The sequence below is a fragment of the Phyllobates terribilis genome, unplaced genomic scaffold (genome assembly GCF_046119375.1).
Source record: "Phyllobates terribilis strain yellow unplaced genomic scaffold, ASM4611937v1 Scaffold_3__8_contigs__length_932513732, whole genome shotgun sequence".
Classification (NCBI taxonomy): domain Eukaryota; kingdom Metazoa; phylum Chordata; class Amphibia; order Anura; family Dendrobatidae; genus Phyllobates; species Phyllobates terribilis.
Window position 1 is genome coordinate 201,753,013 of NW_027362763.1, and position 17,519 is coordinate 201,770,531.

Sequence of the window (17,519 nt, forward strand, 5' to 3'; positions counted from 1 at the left end):
TTGCAATTATTTATTTTCCTTTTAAATGACTATAAGCAGAGATCTTGAAAAGCGAGAATAATTGATACTGGATATTGGAAAATTGTATAGTTTTTAGTTATTTTCTTTAATCCCCCTTTATGGCTGGCTTCATACATCCGTGTCTCACTTTCCAAGTACGGACTGGAGTGTATAGACTGGCCTCAGGTCTCCTCACCCAAACTGCACAGCCTTATACTGTAGGTATATATAAGACTCTTTGGCTCAGGAGACCCGCGGCCATTGTGTACATCCTGGTCCGTACTCAGACCGGGGCACGGATGTGTGAAGCCGGCCTTCATCTACTTCGTGTAACCTCTTGAGCTCTTCTGTGCCCTTTCTCTTGTAGGTTTATGTGGTTGGCGGATATGATGGACAGAACAGGCTGAGCAGTGTTGAATGCTATGATTCATTTTCTAATCGATGGACAGATGTGGCTCCACTGAAGGAGGCTGTCAGCTCGCCCGCCGTTACCAGCTGTGTGGGCAAATTGTTTGTTATTGGAGGAGGACCAGACGACAACACTTGTTCTGACAAGGTACGTGATTCTGGCAATGACGTCTATGCTTGAGATCATCATTTTGTGTGGATGTACGGTATTTAAGCACAATCAGTCTTTTAAGGCTACATTCCCATGATGACTATTTGATTACTTTTCGATGTTGCAGATTTTCTGTGCCATTTCTGCACTTATTAGCTAAATTAGGTTACTTGCATTTTTTCATTATGCTTTTTGAGCGCATTTTTTTACAAGTTTTTTTATCTTGGTTTTGGCGCTGGTGTTTTTGTCCTTTTTGGTTCGTCGAGTTTTAAATAAAGCTGCTTTGTTTTTAATACTTCCTGGTATTTGGCTTTGACAAAAACTTGATTAATACAGTGTGAAGTCGGCTTTACCTTACCAATCCCATTCCTGGTCTCTCGGCAGTCTCTGTTCTTCCATCTCCAGTCAACGAGACTGATTACCACTGCGATCAAAGACATTTTACAGGCTGTTTCCAAAATTTGTGGCAATAGTTTGTAGACAGCGCCCTTCTATTTCATTGCAGCAGTGTCCATACAGATAGTTTGCTAAGTTTAGTGAGGCATCAGAGGCCATACTGTCCAATGCTATTGCCCAATAATGCTCTTGTGGTTAAGCCAGCCACAGTCTCTGCATCTTTAATCCAAAATCTAGAGGAAGACCTACTTGGAAGTGTTCAGGGTGGCACAGCTGTATATGAAATGTAAAGGACCAATGCTGTATTCTCATCTGTAGTATCAGGGTCAGATGAGCAGGCACACATCACATGAGAGCTGGGTGTCCCCATAGCTATCGCCTTGTGTTATGTATCGAGTTTGGAAGCCAGATGTCGCCATAGATGGACACTGTCTTCTGTATGCCACCACATAACTGATAATCTGCTTTGATTCTCAGGTGCAGTGCTATGATCCAGACACTAATGCTTGGTTACTACGTGCTGCAATTCCTATAGCAAAGAGATGTATCACAGCCGTGTCCTTAAACAACCTCATCTACGTTGCTGGAGGGCTCACAAAGTCAATTTACTGCTACGACCCAGTGGAAGATTACTGGATTCATGTACAGAACACGTTCAGCAGACAGGTACTCAATCATGTCCTAATCTTTTAAGGGCCTCTGCCCAAATCTCCCCTTAGGAATAACGCTTTATGTGTATTGTAAGGATGACTCCACCTGCGTCGGGCGGAGTGTCATAATACAAAATGTATTTAATCCCATAGTATGTGTGTATGATGTTCAGCATTTTTGTAAAGCACGGCTGTTCTAATTACTCTCTCCACATTTTACTTAGGGTTCACTCACACTCTCATGCAAGAGAATTGGGTCGATTATGCTAAGACACTTTGCATCTTCGTGTGATCCGATTCTCTTGCATGCGAGAATCGTATCACGGGTATGGAGAAGATGGAAAACTTAATTTCTCCATTGTCTGAGTCCGTAGATGTCAGATTGCACTCAAATGACATCAGAATGCATGTCGATGTTTCACACACACCCTTAGGCTTGTATGGATGAGCGTGATCTGAACTCTGGAGCCACTCCCAGCATGCAGATCAGCACTGCCCCATAGAATAACATTGGTCCAAATGCTATCTGATAAAACATCAAATCGCACTCGTCCATGTTATACGCTCATGTGAGCGAGCCCTTACCTTTTTGATCTGCTGACTTGACATCTGACATAGGGAGGTGCTCCTGCATGCTGTGGGGGTACAGTTACAATGTCAACCGTTTGGCTCCCAGAAACTATTGTACACAAAATTAACTAATTAGAGTATGTCCTGAGCTTTCCTATGGCCCCCATACATATTAGACTAAAGTCGGCCGAACCCACCCATGTTGCTGCGATCAATCATCCATCTAATCTGTATGGGTGCCTCCTAACTTTCCCCAACAGATCATGTCCGGTAAGAGAAGGATTGCCAGTGTTTGATCCCTTTTTTCTCATGGAGTTAAACTGCAGCAATAGAGCATTCAGGAGCACCCGGCCGAGCCTGTGTTTGGGGGAGAAGGCTGTTGGTTCAGTTTGTATGAGGGGTTTGGCAAGTTTTATGGATCTGTGGTTGGTAGATATTTTCAGAATACTTGGTTAACACCTTTTCTAAGTCTGATAAATAACTGTGCTCACACAAGACCTCCCTCCGCCTGTAAACGTTTGATTCATGAAGAGATTAATACGCGAATAATAGATGTTTTATTGCCCCTTCCTGCTATATACCCTATTGTATGCATGTAGCTCCTCAGAATCCCAGTTATTAAAAGCCTCCATTAAACCTGATGGATGGACACTTATTCCACAGGCGCCGACCTTCCCTGCAATGATCGTTTCTTGGGGCTTCCAGCCGCAAATTGAATTTATGATGGGGAGAAGGGAGGAACAGATAATTTCTGTAATAAAATGGAGAAATTCCACTTTTTTGTGGCCCAGTATCTCAAAGCCAAGCAGTGTTCTGCTGGCACACTTATAGTTAACATTCTAGGGCACCGATCTTATTTCTATCCTGTTAACTGCAAGCAATAAAACCGTATATAAGTGAACTGTCCATGTAATGCACAAGTCCAGATGGGTCACAGGTAGGCCATGTGCACACCTTGAGTATTTGGTGAGTTTTTTACCTCAGTATTTGTAAACCAAAACCAGAAGTGGTGACGTGTTTCTATTATACTTTCCCTCTGATTGTTCCACTCCGGGTTTTGGTTTACAAATACTGATCTAAAAAACTCCCCAAATACTGAACGTGTGAACGTGGCCCTACTTTGTATTTGCTTTTTCTCCAGCTGATGGCGGCTGTGAATAAGGGTATAATGTTTTGCTAGAGACGGAGACTTCTGTGTGTTATATACTGGGAGCGGCGCTCATCGTAGAGACACGGCTCCTACGTCTGGAGTCACAACACACATGATTTATAACACTGTGGTTTTCACACTTTAATGTGGATTTCTAATTCTTTTGAACAATAAATCTTCATGGCTTTCCTTCAGGACAATAATAGATGCTTGAATTTCCTTTGAGACGATTCCACTTCTAAATTGATATTGCTGTTGGGGCCCAAACACAAAAGCCCCCATTGTCAGCCACCTGCCAGCTTATACACCCCCTCATGCGCCATCATTCCTGCTTTTGTAAGAATGACAGTCTGCGCTCTGTTCTGCAGCACAATTTATCTTTCCAGTATTTTCATAGCTTTTGCTTTCTCTACAGTAACACTTGTGAAGAGTCAGGGAATTTCAGGTCACTTCAAAGTGTGTTTTGTTCAAAGGATATGCGCACATGTGTCTGCATCAAAAACATGGCTCTCCGCAGAAAAAATGATGTATTTTTTTGCATTCACTGGAATAGGTGAAAAGCACTGAAGGGATGGACATGTCTCAGATATGACACTGAAAGAAAAATAAGCAACATATGCATGAGATTTTCGATATCTCATTCACTTTGCTGGGACAGTAAAATGCTGCATTTTCAAAGGCAAAAAACGTGACATATGAACATCACCTTAAAGGCAAACCAGTCAAAGGTCTTTTGCCGTCTAAGGCTGTGTGCCCACTATGCGTTTTTCATGCGTTTTTGCTGCGGAATTTCGGCAGCGTAAACACTTTTAAAACGCTTGGTAATCCGTGCCCCATGGTCCCCAATGAAAATCTGCATGTTCTGTGCCCATGCTGCAGAATAATCCTTAGCGGATTTTCCTTGCAGAAATATTCTCAGCATGTCCATTATTTGTGCGTTTCCGCATGCGGATTTGAGGTCCCAATGCATTTGAAAAACGCAAGTCAACACTGCAAAAACGCGTGTAAAATCCGCAAGCGTTTTTACTGCCAAGAACATGCAGAAACGCTGCGGACATTTTCTGCTTCAATTCTGCATCATGGGCACATACCCTAAGACCACGTTCACATGTTGAGTGTATAGTAAGTTTTTTACCTCAGTATTTGGAAACCAAATCAGGAGTGGGTGATAAATACAGAAGTGGTGACGGGTTTCTATTATACTTTTCCTCTGATTGTTCCATTCCTGGTTTTGGTTTACAAATACTGAGGTAAAAAAAACTCCTCAGATACTGAACGTGTGAATGTGGCCTAAAGTGCCAACACTCCCTGCAATCTCCAAAGTTTTCCTTAGGCCACGTTCAGTATTTGGTCAGTATTTCACCTCAGTATCTGTAAGCCAAAACCAGGAGTGGGTGATAAATACAGAAGTGGTGACGTGTTTCTATTATACTTTTCCTCTGATTGTTCCACGCCTGGTTTTGGCTTACAAACACTTAAACTGACCAAATACTGAATGTAGCCTTAGTGTCCCCAGTCTATGTCATTTTGCTAAAATGAAGCCTAATGCCGCTTGCTCCATGTGTTAATCCGGTCTATTCAGTAAAGGAGATGGCGATGCATCAGAGTCATGTCAAGCTGCCGCTCACTATTTCTGCCCTCTATGGCTTGACTGTCCTCACTAAGGAGAAGGCATATAATTAAACTTCATTCTTAGCAAAATGAGACATACTGTAATTTTAGGACACTTTTGGGGTCTGCAGTAAGAGAGATAAAAACATTCGGACAGGTTCCCTTTAACATGACTGATACACGCTGCTTATAAAATGCACTATTGCTTGTAATGTACGTCAGTGCATTGCATTAATATTATTTCCCTCGTCTGGCACTTTGGTCTGGGACTGCAAAAACAATTTTTTGTTGTGCTGCCGTTTTAAATACTTTTCCATGTGCTTTATATTATGTCACAAAAGATACACCACTCATGAAAGTTGTATGCCACTCAGTGTCATTATAATACTGCTGTTATCACTTCTGCGGATGGCCTTGTCCAATCAATTTTAACCCATTTTATTTTTTCTTATTGTTCCAATGCAATTAAAGTAAAACAGCAAGTCATAATTAAAAGTGTTGTTCACTTTGATACGGTAAATGTGCTAAGAGGCTCTGGGTGGTGGTAAAATAAAAAATAACACACAGCCTTCGGACTGGTGGTGCTCCTCCTCCTCCTTCTGTGCAGTCTCCTGGTTTGCTATTCCAGCCTGAGTCATCAGGTAACCGCTGCAACCAATCAAAATTTTTATTGTGTTGTGTCTGCAACTGGACAGATCCGAAACAAACTCTGTGTAACCCTTCCATCTGTCCCCTGCTTTTGACTCATCAAATGTATGTAATCAAGAAAGTATGATATATCGGCAGCACTTCCAAGTATAAAAAATAAAAAAAAAACAGATTTTTGTTTTACATTTCATTTAATTTAAAAAAGATTGCAGCAAACAATAACTGTAATAAGCTGTCCAACACTGTTCAGACCAGAAACGGGGGACATCGAGACAAACAAAGCAGGTGGGAAGGTGCACATAAATGTTTGACCCTGGCAAGGGTGCACCGAGCACCAGTATTTGGCTTGAACTGTCATTGTGTGCTGACAGAGTCCATTTAAAATAGCTAAATCAACAAACAGAGCAGGTACTCACCCCCCGGGGCCATCACCAGCTCCCGCCATTGATCCAGTCTCAATGTTTTAGATGCAGCAATGACATCATGCTACCAGTCCACATCTTCGCTGTAGCCACTCACTGAGCTCAGCTGCTCTGCCAAGACAGGAGCTGCTGAGCTCAGCAAGTGGCTACAGCAGTGATGCTTGCTGTCGATGTGACGTCATTGTTTGTCTGCTATCAATATTTTTTAATGGATTTTTTAAAATACTTTTTTCTTGAATGTGCTGCAAGATAGATCATATTTTCTGAATTGAACACCGTGCCATGTCAACATGTGATATTAAAGGGGTTTTCCCACGAACAAAAGTTCATTTTAATCAATAGATCTTGGAATAATAATAACTTCCACAATTGGATGTGTTTAAATAAAATGTTCCTGTGCTGAGATAATCTTATAAATGTGCCCCTGCTGTGTACTGTGTAATGGCTGTGTCTGACTGTGCAGGAACGTAGTCTGATCATACCACAGCTCCTGGGCAGGGGAGGAAGCAAAACAGTATACAGACATTACAGCACAGGATCACAGCTGATTCTTTTTGTGAGGAAAAGCATTTCCCTGCCTGTTGTTAAACAATATTTTACTTCAAAGAAAGAATCACCGGCAATCCCCTGCTAAAATGTCTGTACTCTCTTTTGATTCCTCCCCTGCCCAGGAGCTGTGGTATGATCAGACCATGTTCCTGTACGGTCAGACACAGCCATTACACAGTACACAGCAGGGGCACATTTATAAGATTATCTCAGCACAGGAACATTTTATTTAAACACATCCAATTGTGGAAATTATTATTATTCCAAGATCTATTGATTAAAATGAACTCTTGTTCATGTGAAAACCCCTTTAAGTCTCTGACAGCATTTGAAAACTTTATCTAATATTGAGTCCCCTGCAGGATTAGACTACACCGGGATTTGTTTGTTTGTAGTCTGTTGCTATAGAGACACTCAAGTCTGCATAGGAGCTGTATACATAGCACAATAGGATATTTTTATATCCAATAGAATTCCAATATGGTCATGAAATTACTTCATTTTAAATTGACTGTACATGAACAATTTACAAAACCCCATTCACACTTGACCAAAGCAGCTCACACAAATTTGATTATGTCATAGATCAGATTTTTCGTTTCTTCTAAACAGGGGAAGATTCCAGTAGAACATTCCTGTAGGATATTACTTTTCTGTTTCGGCTTCACAAATGTACAAGTGTCGGTTTGTTTAATTGTAATAAAACCCTAATGAGCCAAAAACAAGGAGGCAAAGTTTTGAGCTTTTTTTGTTTTATCTCTGACAACAATGATGACAGTACCGCATGAAGTGCTGCGAGGTTCCCTCTAGTGGTTGGTAATGATTATTCTTACTCGCTTTCATCATAATAAATCAGCCTTTCCTTTATATGCTGCTCTGTCTCCTTTCTCTACTACTAGGATCATCTGTAAACACATAAAACTAGGTAAAGAGGAGGCTCAGGCGAGCTGTCAATGCTCCTAGGACTATTCTTAAAGTGTTTTGTTTGAATAGATAACCATCTCTTTAATATTGGCGTGAATTGTTGCAGCCTGTTCCACATTGTTTGTGCCCCCCATTACTCCGATTTGCAGAACTAGATGATTATTAGCACTATAACAGTATGTCACAAGTCCTAAATCTTCATTTATCTCCTCTTGACCTCCATGGTAGGGAGTGTAATATACTTTACATACAGAAAAATCAGACTAGAGCTGGGGGTGCAAATAGGTTGAATCGCTCTACAAACATCAGATTCCTAATTATAGTGGGTGCACCTGGGCCCTGTGGAGCTTTGGAATTTGGAGGTAGGGCAAAAAGGCCCTTTGGCCTATATAAGACCAGTTCTATTAAAGACCCATGGTAGCTGGGGACCTTGTTGGAGACTTTCCATTAGAGCTCACAAGCTTCAAGTTCTGCCAGTGACAACATATATCATTATATTTCACCTCTTTGGCCACCTTCATACTTCAGTGTTTTGGATCATTTTTAATAAACCAAAAGCAGGAGTTGAGCCAAAAAATACAGGCAGCTCCCAGGTTATGAACTAGATAGGTTCTGTAGGTTTGTTCCTATTTCAATTTTTTATGTAAGTTGGAACAGGTATGGGGCCAGCAAAAATAAAAGAAACTAATACCTCATCGCTCACCTCTCGTCTCACTGCCTGCCATCCGGGCCTTTACTTTCCGCTGTCGAGTGGCCTCTTCACGGTAGGTCAAGGCTTCCGTTAGCATCTAGGCATCGGAGGTCAATGCTTATTGTAGGGTTGTGAAGTCAATAAGTCAATACATGCGCTTCAACCTTATGAAGCTCAATTAACTTCGAGCCTCGAGTCATGGCCTATAGTTCAGAGAATGGAGATGTGGCCCACGGCAGTACAAAGAAGGGGACCAGGCAGCAGGCAGCAAGCAGCCAGGTGTCCAGAAAGGTATTAGTATATGTTTTAGGGGTTTTTTTTACCAATAATCATCTCATCGCTTACCTCTCAGACCGCCTCACTGCCCGACATCTGGTCCTCTTCTTTCTGCTATTGTGTACCGGATCTCAGGCCTCTTCACTATAGGCCAGGACTTCTGGCCGCATCTGGAAGTCCACTTCACAATCCTACAATATGCATTGACCTCCAAGGCCTGGACACGGCCAGAAGTCCTGCCCTACAGTGAAGTAGCTGAAAATTTGGCAATCGACGATAGAAAAAAAGGACGGGATGGCAAGTAGTGAGCAGGGGGGCGGCCTCAAAGGTGAGCCATAAGGTACGAAATGAAGTGGGTTTTTGCTTGTTTTTTTACAGCTGACACTTGTAACTATGAAATCCAAAGTTGCATATTTTGGAACAGTTTTCTACTTAAGGCTATGGCTTTGTCAGGGGCAGTCCAGAAGCCCGGAACAAAGTCACGAATGGAGGCTGAGACTTAGTGTTGCCAAACATGTTCAATAACACTAAGTGACAAATCCTTCTGGGAATGTGTTTCCAAAGAAAAACAATTTGTTCTATGAAAGCTCTTTTACCAAACTAATGGACAAAATAGTCAAACACGGCCAACCTAATTTTAGACAATGTGGTCTGTCTGTTACCAATTTAACCCAATGAATGTTTGAAATCATCCATTCTCATCAACTTTAGTGTAATGTGTATGGGCACCTTTAAGCTCACCATACACATCAAATGCTTGTTGGTGGAATGATGGTTCGGCTGGCAGCCTACTCGGCCTTGTCTTCCTTACATGGGGGCGATTGTTCGACCAAGGCTCCTGTGTTCTCTATAAGAGAGCGATCCGAAATCAGACATGCCTAATTGACAACTCAACTTGTCCGGGACCCTCATACACATTAGACTGTCGGTTGAACCCATTGATATCGTCAGGTTTGGTCAACATTACTATATGGGGGCCTTTACTATAGGATTGCATTTTATACCAATAGGTATGTCATGTACCCACTCATCTCCACTGTCTGTGTATAACCAGATCACTCGGTAATAACATGTACCCACGAAACTTGAGGTCATGGCACTTAATTTCCTGCATTTCTATAGTTTATAACCTATGTTTTTTTTGTTGTCCTGTGTTGCTCAGATATTTCTGTGGCCCTTCCCTGAATGTGTCTAATTTTCATGTCCTTTAGGTGGTAGGGCCTTCTGACTTGAACACAGTTCTCAAGGTGAGATTTCACCGGTCAAAAATAACTTCACTTTTTAACCCCTCTTATCACTATGTATTTCTTATAGTATTTTAGTAGCACTGGTATACACTACATGGACAACAGTATTGGGACATGTCCACATTACACCTACAGGGGTTCTTACGACCTCACATTCTAAATCCATAGGCATTTATATGGAGTTGGTTCCCCTTTTGCAGGTATAAGAACCTCCACTCTTCTGGAAAGGCTTTCTACAAGATTTTGAAGGTATCTGTGGGAATTTTTGCCCATTCATCCAGAGGAACATTTCTGAGGTCAGACACTGATGTTGGATCAGAGGACCCGGCTCACAATGTCCATTGTAGTTCATCCCAAAAATGGGATGGAAGTCAAAGCTCTGTGCGACTGGTCAGGTTCTTCTATATGAAACTCCCCCAACAATGTTTTTAAGGGTCTTCCCCAAACTTTTCCCACAAAGTTGGAAGCTTACAATTGTCAAAAATGTCTTGTTATGCTGAAGTATTATGATTTCCCTTCACTGGAACTAGGGGGCTTAGGCTGAGCCCTGAAAAATAAAACTATAACATTATCCGTCCTCCACCAAACCTTACAGCTGACACAATTCAGTCAGGCCGGTAACATTCTCCTGACATTCACCAAACCTACAATCGTCCATCAGACCCCAGATAGATAAGTGTGATCACAGAACACTCCAGAGTCCAGTGGTGGCTGTTTTACACCACTCCATCTGACGCTTGGCATTGTGCTTGGTGATGTAAGACTTGATGTAAGACTTGCCTGCAGCTGCTAGGCCATCTAAACTCAAGCGATGATGGTTTTTGTGCTGATCTGGATATCAGGGAAGGTTTAGACACTGCCCTTATGGAGTCAACAGAGCGTTGGTGACTTTTATGCCCTCCGCACCTCAGCTCTCTGTGACACAACTCTTTATCTTTCGTGATCTCCACTATGTGCCTGAGTTGTGCAGTTTCTTCCACTTGTACCACACACAGGTGATGGTGGGATATTTAGAAGGGGAAAAATGTCATGAACAGACTTGTTAGATCCTATTATAGGACCGTGCTGGGATCTCTAAGCTCTTCACCTGCCATTCACACGTTGGTAAAGGCCAACGGCATGGCGCGGGGCTGGATTTTATACCCATATGGCAATGAGAATGAATAAAGAAGCTGAATTCAGTGAAGAAGATGCTTGTCCCAATACTTTATCCACATAGTATATACACATTTTCTATGGCACCATACAGAGTAAAGCAGTAAGGGCACTGTGTATAATAAGTCATGTTATTCTGTATACTGTCCTTAGTGCTTAAGTACATAGGAATGTCTCCACTCTCCATTGTACTGTTCCATGAGGATGTTACTGTAATGGCAGGGTGCAGCTTACACTATTCATGTCTTCTTTTAGGAGAACTGCGGTATGTCTGTCTGCAATGGGAAAATCTTCATTCTTGGTGGACGAGGTGAAAGCGGAGAAGCGACCGACACCATCTTGTGTTACGACCCGGCTACCAGCATCATCACAGGAGTGGCAGCTATGCCCCGACCAGTCTCTTACCATGGCTGCGTGACAATTCACAGATACAACGACAAGCCCTTCAAAATGTGACCCCCTCCCCCCAACCCTGGAGGAGAAGGGACAGGGACATCGTCATGAACACTATCCAGAAACTGGCCTTTTATTCAGGACATGGTTATAGGGAATCTGTCATTGAAAATGTTTGTGACCCTGTCATGAGGTCTACAATGCAGCAGAAAAGGGACCATGTGATTCCTTGTCCAACTTTGGGGTGTCTGTCACCTGTCACGAGGGAAACTGAGGCCTACATATAAAAACATGGAGCAAGAAGATGATGGTAGTCGTCGTCACTAGACCACATAGGGATACAAATGCTCAATGATAGATCGCCTTTTCAATATCCTTCTAAGTTCGCCAAATAGATTTTGTGCGGCCGTTGCCTCATTATTTATAGCCTTGGGGAAAGGACTATCTGTATTTTTGTTAATACACTTTTTCTATGCACTTTTCTATGTGTATGTGTTCTAGATTCTGAGTGTATTTAATACATGGATTGCATGAAAGCATTTTGTGATTTCGGAGTTATGGAGACAGTAGAGGTTGTTGTGTGCTCCCCTATGGTATCCCCTATGGTATCACTGACTTTCCCCATAAGTGGAATAAACTGTATTTTCAAGTGCAATTAGGATGCAATGACAATGTGTCTGTAAAATAACGACAATGTAAAGTTTTCTTTTTCCAAAAAGTTATTCTGCACAGAACACTAATAATAATGGAATCAGGGGAACCTGAATGCAGAAGTTTGCATGTATGGTGACGATGATTTAGTTAGACCCAGATGGAAATGAAGCAGCATCACCCTTGTCTATAGGCTGTGTCTAGTATTGCCGCTCAGATCCATTAATTTCAGTGGGGATGGGCCAGCTGCAGTACTTGGCACAGCCTATGGATAAAAGTGGCGCTGTTTCCAGGAAGAAGTAAACAGACTTTTCTTCTTAGGCCACGGCCCCACTACCAGTATTCGGTCAGTATTTTTTCTCAGGAGTGGGAGCCAAAACCTGGAGTGGGTAATAAATGCAGAATTGGTGACTTGTTTCTATTATACCTTTTCTCTGATTGTTCCTCACCTGGTTTTGGCTCCCACTCCTGAGAAAAAATACTGACTGAATACTGACCAGATACTGATAGTGGGGCCGTGGCCTTATCATGTACAACCCCTTTACAGTCTTGACAGGTTAAGGGAAGCTTGGTAAATGCATCACTGTCCATTATATGGGTGCTCCCTAGATACTCAGCCAACGCCGCCTAGACAAAGAGCTCATCTTCTAATGATTGCTCACTTAACGTTCAGCATCCCATAATGTAAAAATGAGCCGCTGAAAAAAGTCCCATAGGGTCAATCCATATTTCTGCAGATATCTATGAGCTGTCAGTCTCAGGAACGGGTATTCATTTCCGTTTGTATCTATGAGAAACTAAAGGTTTCTAAGCTTCAGGGTTCGAGGTTCTGTAGCTGTGTAACGCTTAGGTCTGATCTGGTCTTCCCGCTAACTTATATGGAAGAGATATTGGTGTGATTCAAAGCCCAGTTTGTATGCCTAAGTATATGCGGATGCCTTATTTTACATCTTTTTTTTCCCGTTTGAGCTAATCACCATCTGTACTACAACCGTCATATGTGAACCCTGCTGTAAATGTGTCTTGAAGATGATAGTTACTGTATCTGTGCTCCTCAGTAGTCTGAACCATACGCCCTCTCTCCCATTTACCCTCTTGTAGGTTCAGCAGTGTTCTCCTCCTTTCCATACTGGCAGTAGTGATCTGCATTCATATTCTATAGGTGCAGGGGTGCCTTCCCCCCAGTATTCACAGCAGAATTACCTCCAACATACTCGCGCCCAGCAATCTACTGGTAGGGAGCTGCATCTGGTTACCATATTAGCAGTTGCTACATACATCTTCCTGTTCCAGAGAACTATGTAAGAGGAGATAACACAACTCAGACATTCACTCTGATATTAGCAGTCTGTATCAGCGGTGGTTGAACACATATTCCATCCTCTGTTAACTGTCTGCGCTTCCTTATCTAGTTGCAGGTGCAATCCACATTCTCCCACAGTAGTCACATCAGTGTTTCACCATCTTCCAAGTAATTATAGCAACAGCTCCTACTCTCCCCCAGTAGTCACATCAGTGCCTGTTCATGATCTTCCAACTAATTACAGCAACAGCTCCTACTCTGCCCCAGTAGTCACATCAGTGCCTTCTCACTATCCTCCAAGTAATTACAGCAACAGCTCCTACTCTACCCCAGTAGTCACATCAGTGCCTTTTCACTATCCTCCAAGTAATTACAGCAGCACCTCCTACTCTTCCCCCAGTAGTCACATCAGTGCCTTTTCACTATCCTCCAAATAATTACAGCAGCACCTCCTACTCTTCCCCCAGTAGTCACATCAGTGCCTTTTCACTATCCTCCAAGTAATTACAGCAGCACCTCCTACTCTTTCCCCAGTAGTCACATCAGTGCCTTTTCACTATCCTCCAAGTAATTATAACAGCACCTCCTACTCTCATCCAGTAGTCCCATCAGTGCCTTCCCCTAATGTTCACAATTAAACATTCTTGTCTTCAGCTTGTTAATGTACTGACCAATTTGCAGGCAGGAATCAAGCGAGTAGCCACTTACCATCTGCTGCATACTGCTCCTTGTTCCAGAATCCAACCCTGAAAACAGATTTATGTGAAAGGAGAGCTCAGTCTTCAGTTGTCTGACTGCCCCCTACACTCTGTCTGCAGCCCCCTATACGCTGTCTGTGGCTCCCTATTGGTGGCCGCATTCAGTTTTGAGATATCAGTTGAGAAACCAGTTATTGGAATATCATGGCGTTAACAGGTGAACATTTACTTTAAGATCATATTGGTTGCTGTTTACAGATATGTTTGAAATTTGGTGCACTGATTTGCTATCCGCCATCCTATCTATCAGCAAAATCCAGTGAGCACTGCCTTATGGACAAGCCACTGTGCCTATGGAGGCAATGAAAGGAACACAGTGCCCACTAGAGGTAGCTTTATTCTGTTTATTGACAGGCATCTTGTTAGTAGATCTTTGAAGTCCAAGAAAATCCCTTTAATGATGGCTACTCATAATAACAAGATTGTTCTGGGCTTTGGACCATCTAAATAGACGTACAAAAATATAACCATAACATGTTCCAAGTTTTCATGTTTGTAAGTATGCCATAACATACTGAAAGGGTTATTCTCATCTTTGATTTTCAGGAGCGCATTGCTCCCCAACCTACCAGCTTCCTGCTTTGCTAGGGGCGGTGTGCTCCAGATTGATTGACAGTTCTGACCTGCAGCATCATAGTGCTTCTGGCCTGAACTAAGCGCGCTCCCATACTGCAAGCACAGGCTGTTTTGCCTCTGCAGCATCAGGAGAGTGCAACGGGACTGAAGCTGATCTGGCCAGCTTCAGAGAAGCGCTTCCATGCTCTATATCAAAGACCTTGCAAGCACTGCGCCTAGGAGACCGGCCATTTCTGATAGACTGCAGAGGTGACTGGTAACCGAGGCAATGAGCAGTAAACAATAGAATTTAAAATTCCATTCTTGAGAACAGAGAGGATATTTAAAAAGAAGTAAATTGTAACGTTGCTTTTTTTTAGAAGCACTTTGCAATTTTTCTCATTTGAAAAGTTGAAGATGAGACAACCCCTGTAAATCACATTTTCTGTTTAAACTTCATAAATTCATAGTATATCAATTATTGATTTGTTTTACTTTTTATTTCTGTCTAACTATAATTCTTATGTAAGAGTGTAGAACAATGTGTTGCTTTGTAGATGTGTTCAGAGATTTTACAGGAGTGTTATTGTATATGAGTTATTGACTTCCGCTTAATTACATCATGTATATGTTATTTTCCTGAGCTTTGTGGCCCTGTTAGGTCTTATGTTCTACTGTAAATCCTGGAACTTGTCATTACAGATGATCCTTCTGTAACTATTGATTTCTATTACACAAAGTGACACTTTTTATGCTACCTGACTGATCGGGTCACACCTACTGTCATGGAGAGACCTGTGGACCCGTGATTTGCCCTACGGTCCTCATTTGGGCTCGCTTGCCATCTGTTTTTGTTGTAATTGGCATGGCAGAATATCGCTTTTTGTGTGTGGGCAGCTTTGGGTAGCAAATAGTTTTCATTACGTTTAATGGTGTTGATGACTTTAATTGTACGTGTGTGAAGATATCATGCAATTTACTAATAAGATGGATGAGAAATCCAAAGCTAGAATGACAAATCAAGTTCTCTATGAGTCCACCAACACCCATCCATCAAGGGCTTCGGAGGAGGAACGTGATGTCCCTGCTCTCCATGTTATTCTGAGGTCTCACACACTTTACCTTCCTTATCATCTTTAACCTATGTTACCTATAATGTGGCACCTGTAGAGATCTGTGGTCCCATATTGTACCTGAATACGCCTTAAATTTCATACAAAGAGACATTGTGCACTTCTGCATACAATTCTTCAATACGGGTGATCAAGGCCTGGGAGGACTGAAACGTTGTGATGTAATTTATGAGGTTGTCCCACCACAACCACTTATCTTCTATACACAAGAAAGGTAATAACTTGCTAATTGTTGGGAGTCTGATTGCAAGGACATACACCAATCTGAAAACCAGGGCTCTGGAGTCTCCCACTTGAATAGTCCCACCTCCACCCCATGACTCCATTCATTGTCTATGGGACTGATATTAGCCGTGTCCAGCTCTCCTTACTGGAAGTAGGGACAGTTCTGTAACTGGAAGTCTGTTAGGAAGTTGTACACACAGTAGACCTATGATATATGAGTCTAGTCTGTTCCAGAATAAGGCCTTTTAATAATTTGGGATCTGCACTAGCAGATATATACAAGACGTGAACAAGGTGCCACTGCTGTGCCATGGCTGCCCATGATTGTCATAGAACATCATATAACTATTCACAAGATGACAGGGACCACTAAACCAAACAGTCGGAGGGCTGCATCTGTACCTTTGCTTTTACTAGAACTTCGGGCTCTTTTGAAGCTGATGATTCAGTCCTTGATGTCTTTTCAATAAAAAGGTTAGAAGTATATCTAATAAACTCTGATGCCTGCTGCCACATAACAAGTATATCCTAAAGGAAACCTGTCGCCTCCAAAAATTGTATTTAACTGTGGATGCAGGGGTAATCTGTAGGCACATAATGTTTTAATCGCATTATTGTGTGGCTGAAGTGAGAAAGTGAAATTTTATTCTCCCTGTAGTCATTCATTTCCAGCCATCGAGGTGGTGCAGGGAGCAGGTGACTGTAACTGCTCCCTGCACCACCCCAATGCCTGAAAGCGAGCGGCTACAGGGAGAACATAACTTCATTTTCTCCCTGCAGCTGGGCTTCCAGTAACACAGTAAAATGATTAAAACTCTATTTACCTGTAGATTACCATTATATCTGCAGGTAAATAGCATTTTTGGAGGTGACAGGTTCCCTTTAAGTGCAGTTCTTTTTGCCAGTTTTATTCAATCTTACAGTTTTTACTAGTAGTGATATCGTTTAATTTTGTTTCATTTGGAAAAAGGGACGATTCTGCGTGCCTGTGTTTTGTATGGTATGTATAAACTCTGGGGATTTCTTTCTTGCAAAAAGGGAACGTGTGTGGTAATTGCTGGTGCATATATGGGCTTTAAGTCATGAGGATTTCCTTCCGAAAATCAGGTTCCATATTGATTGAAATCTGTGAAATGTATTGAGAGGATATTTCCATTAATAGAGTAAACCTGGAAGGACAAGAGTGTGGAGCGCTACGTAATTACCAGGCAGCCTGGTGCCTTCTTTTTTGTACAGTACCGTTTTTGTGTATTTTTCTTGAATATGTTCAGCTGTATGTGTAATATGACAATTATAATATTGTTACTTATGTCTGATCTTAATAAAGATTGAAAAATAAATTACGGTGATTTAATGTTATATAGTGATGGAAAATATTGAGGCTGCGGCCCTTTCAGTGCTCACCCGGCACGGCTACATACATTTAGTAGGAGGAGGATTAGCAATTCCACAAAATGCTGAAGATTTGTTGCTGTTAGTGAATGAGGTTTTGGTAAAACCCCATCTCCTGCATTGTATTTTTAGCATTAGACTTTGGTAAGCAATTTTGATGAGGATTTCTAAACCTATAATTGTGCAACAAAAGCTGTCGAAGAGGGAAGAAGATGAAAGATGTGAAGATTTAGAGATAACATCAACGATGGAGCATTAAAA

General features: G+C 42.0%; 1 protein-coding gene across 2 annotated transcripts in view; it reads left to right on the top strand.

Annotated features, from left to right (window-relative positions):
• Positions 1-17,206, top strand: part of KLHL24 (kelch like family member 24) — a 67,663-nt gene extending 50,457 nt beyond the window's left edge. The window contains exons 5-8 of one of the 2 annotated variants that reach the window (XM_073674478.1): positions 368-556; positions 1,433-1,621; positions 9,658-9,693; positions 11,104-17,206. In XM_073674478.1, the coding sequence (XP_073530579.1) occupies positions 368-556; positions 1,433-1,621; positions 9,658-9,693; positions 11,104-11,304 (615 nt within the window). In that variant the 3' untranslated portion in view covers positions 11,305-17,206. The remainder of the gene's footprint in view (positions 1-367; positions 557-1,432; positions 1,622-9,657; positions 9,694-11,103) is intronic. The other variant, XM_073674479.1, reaches the window with a different exon arrangement.
• The last annotated feature ends 313 nt before the right edge of the window (positions 17,207-17,519 follow it).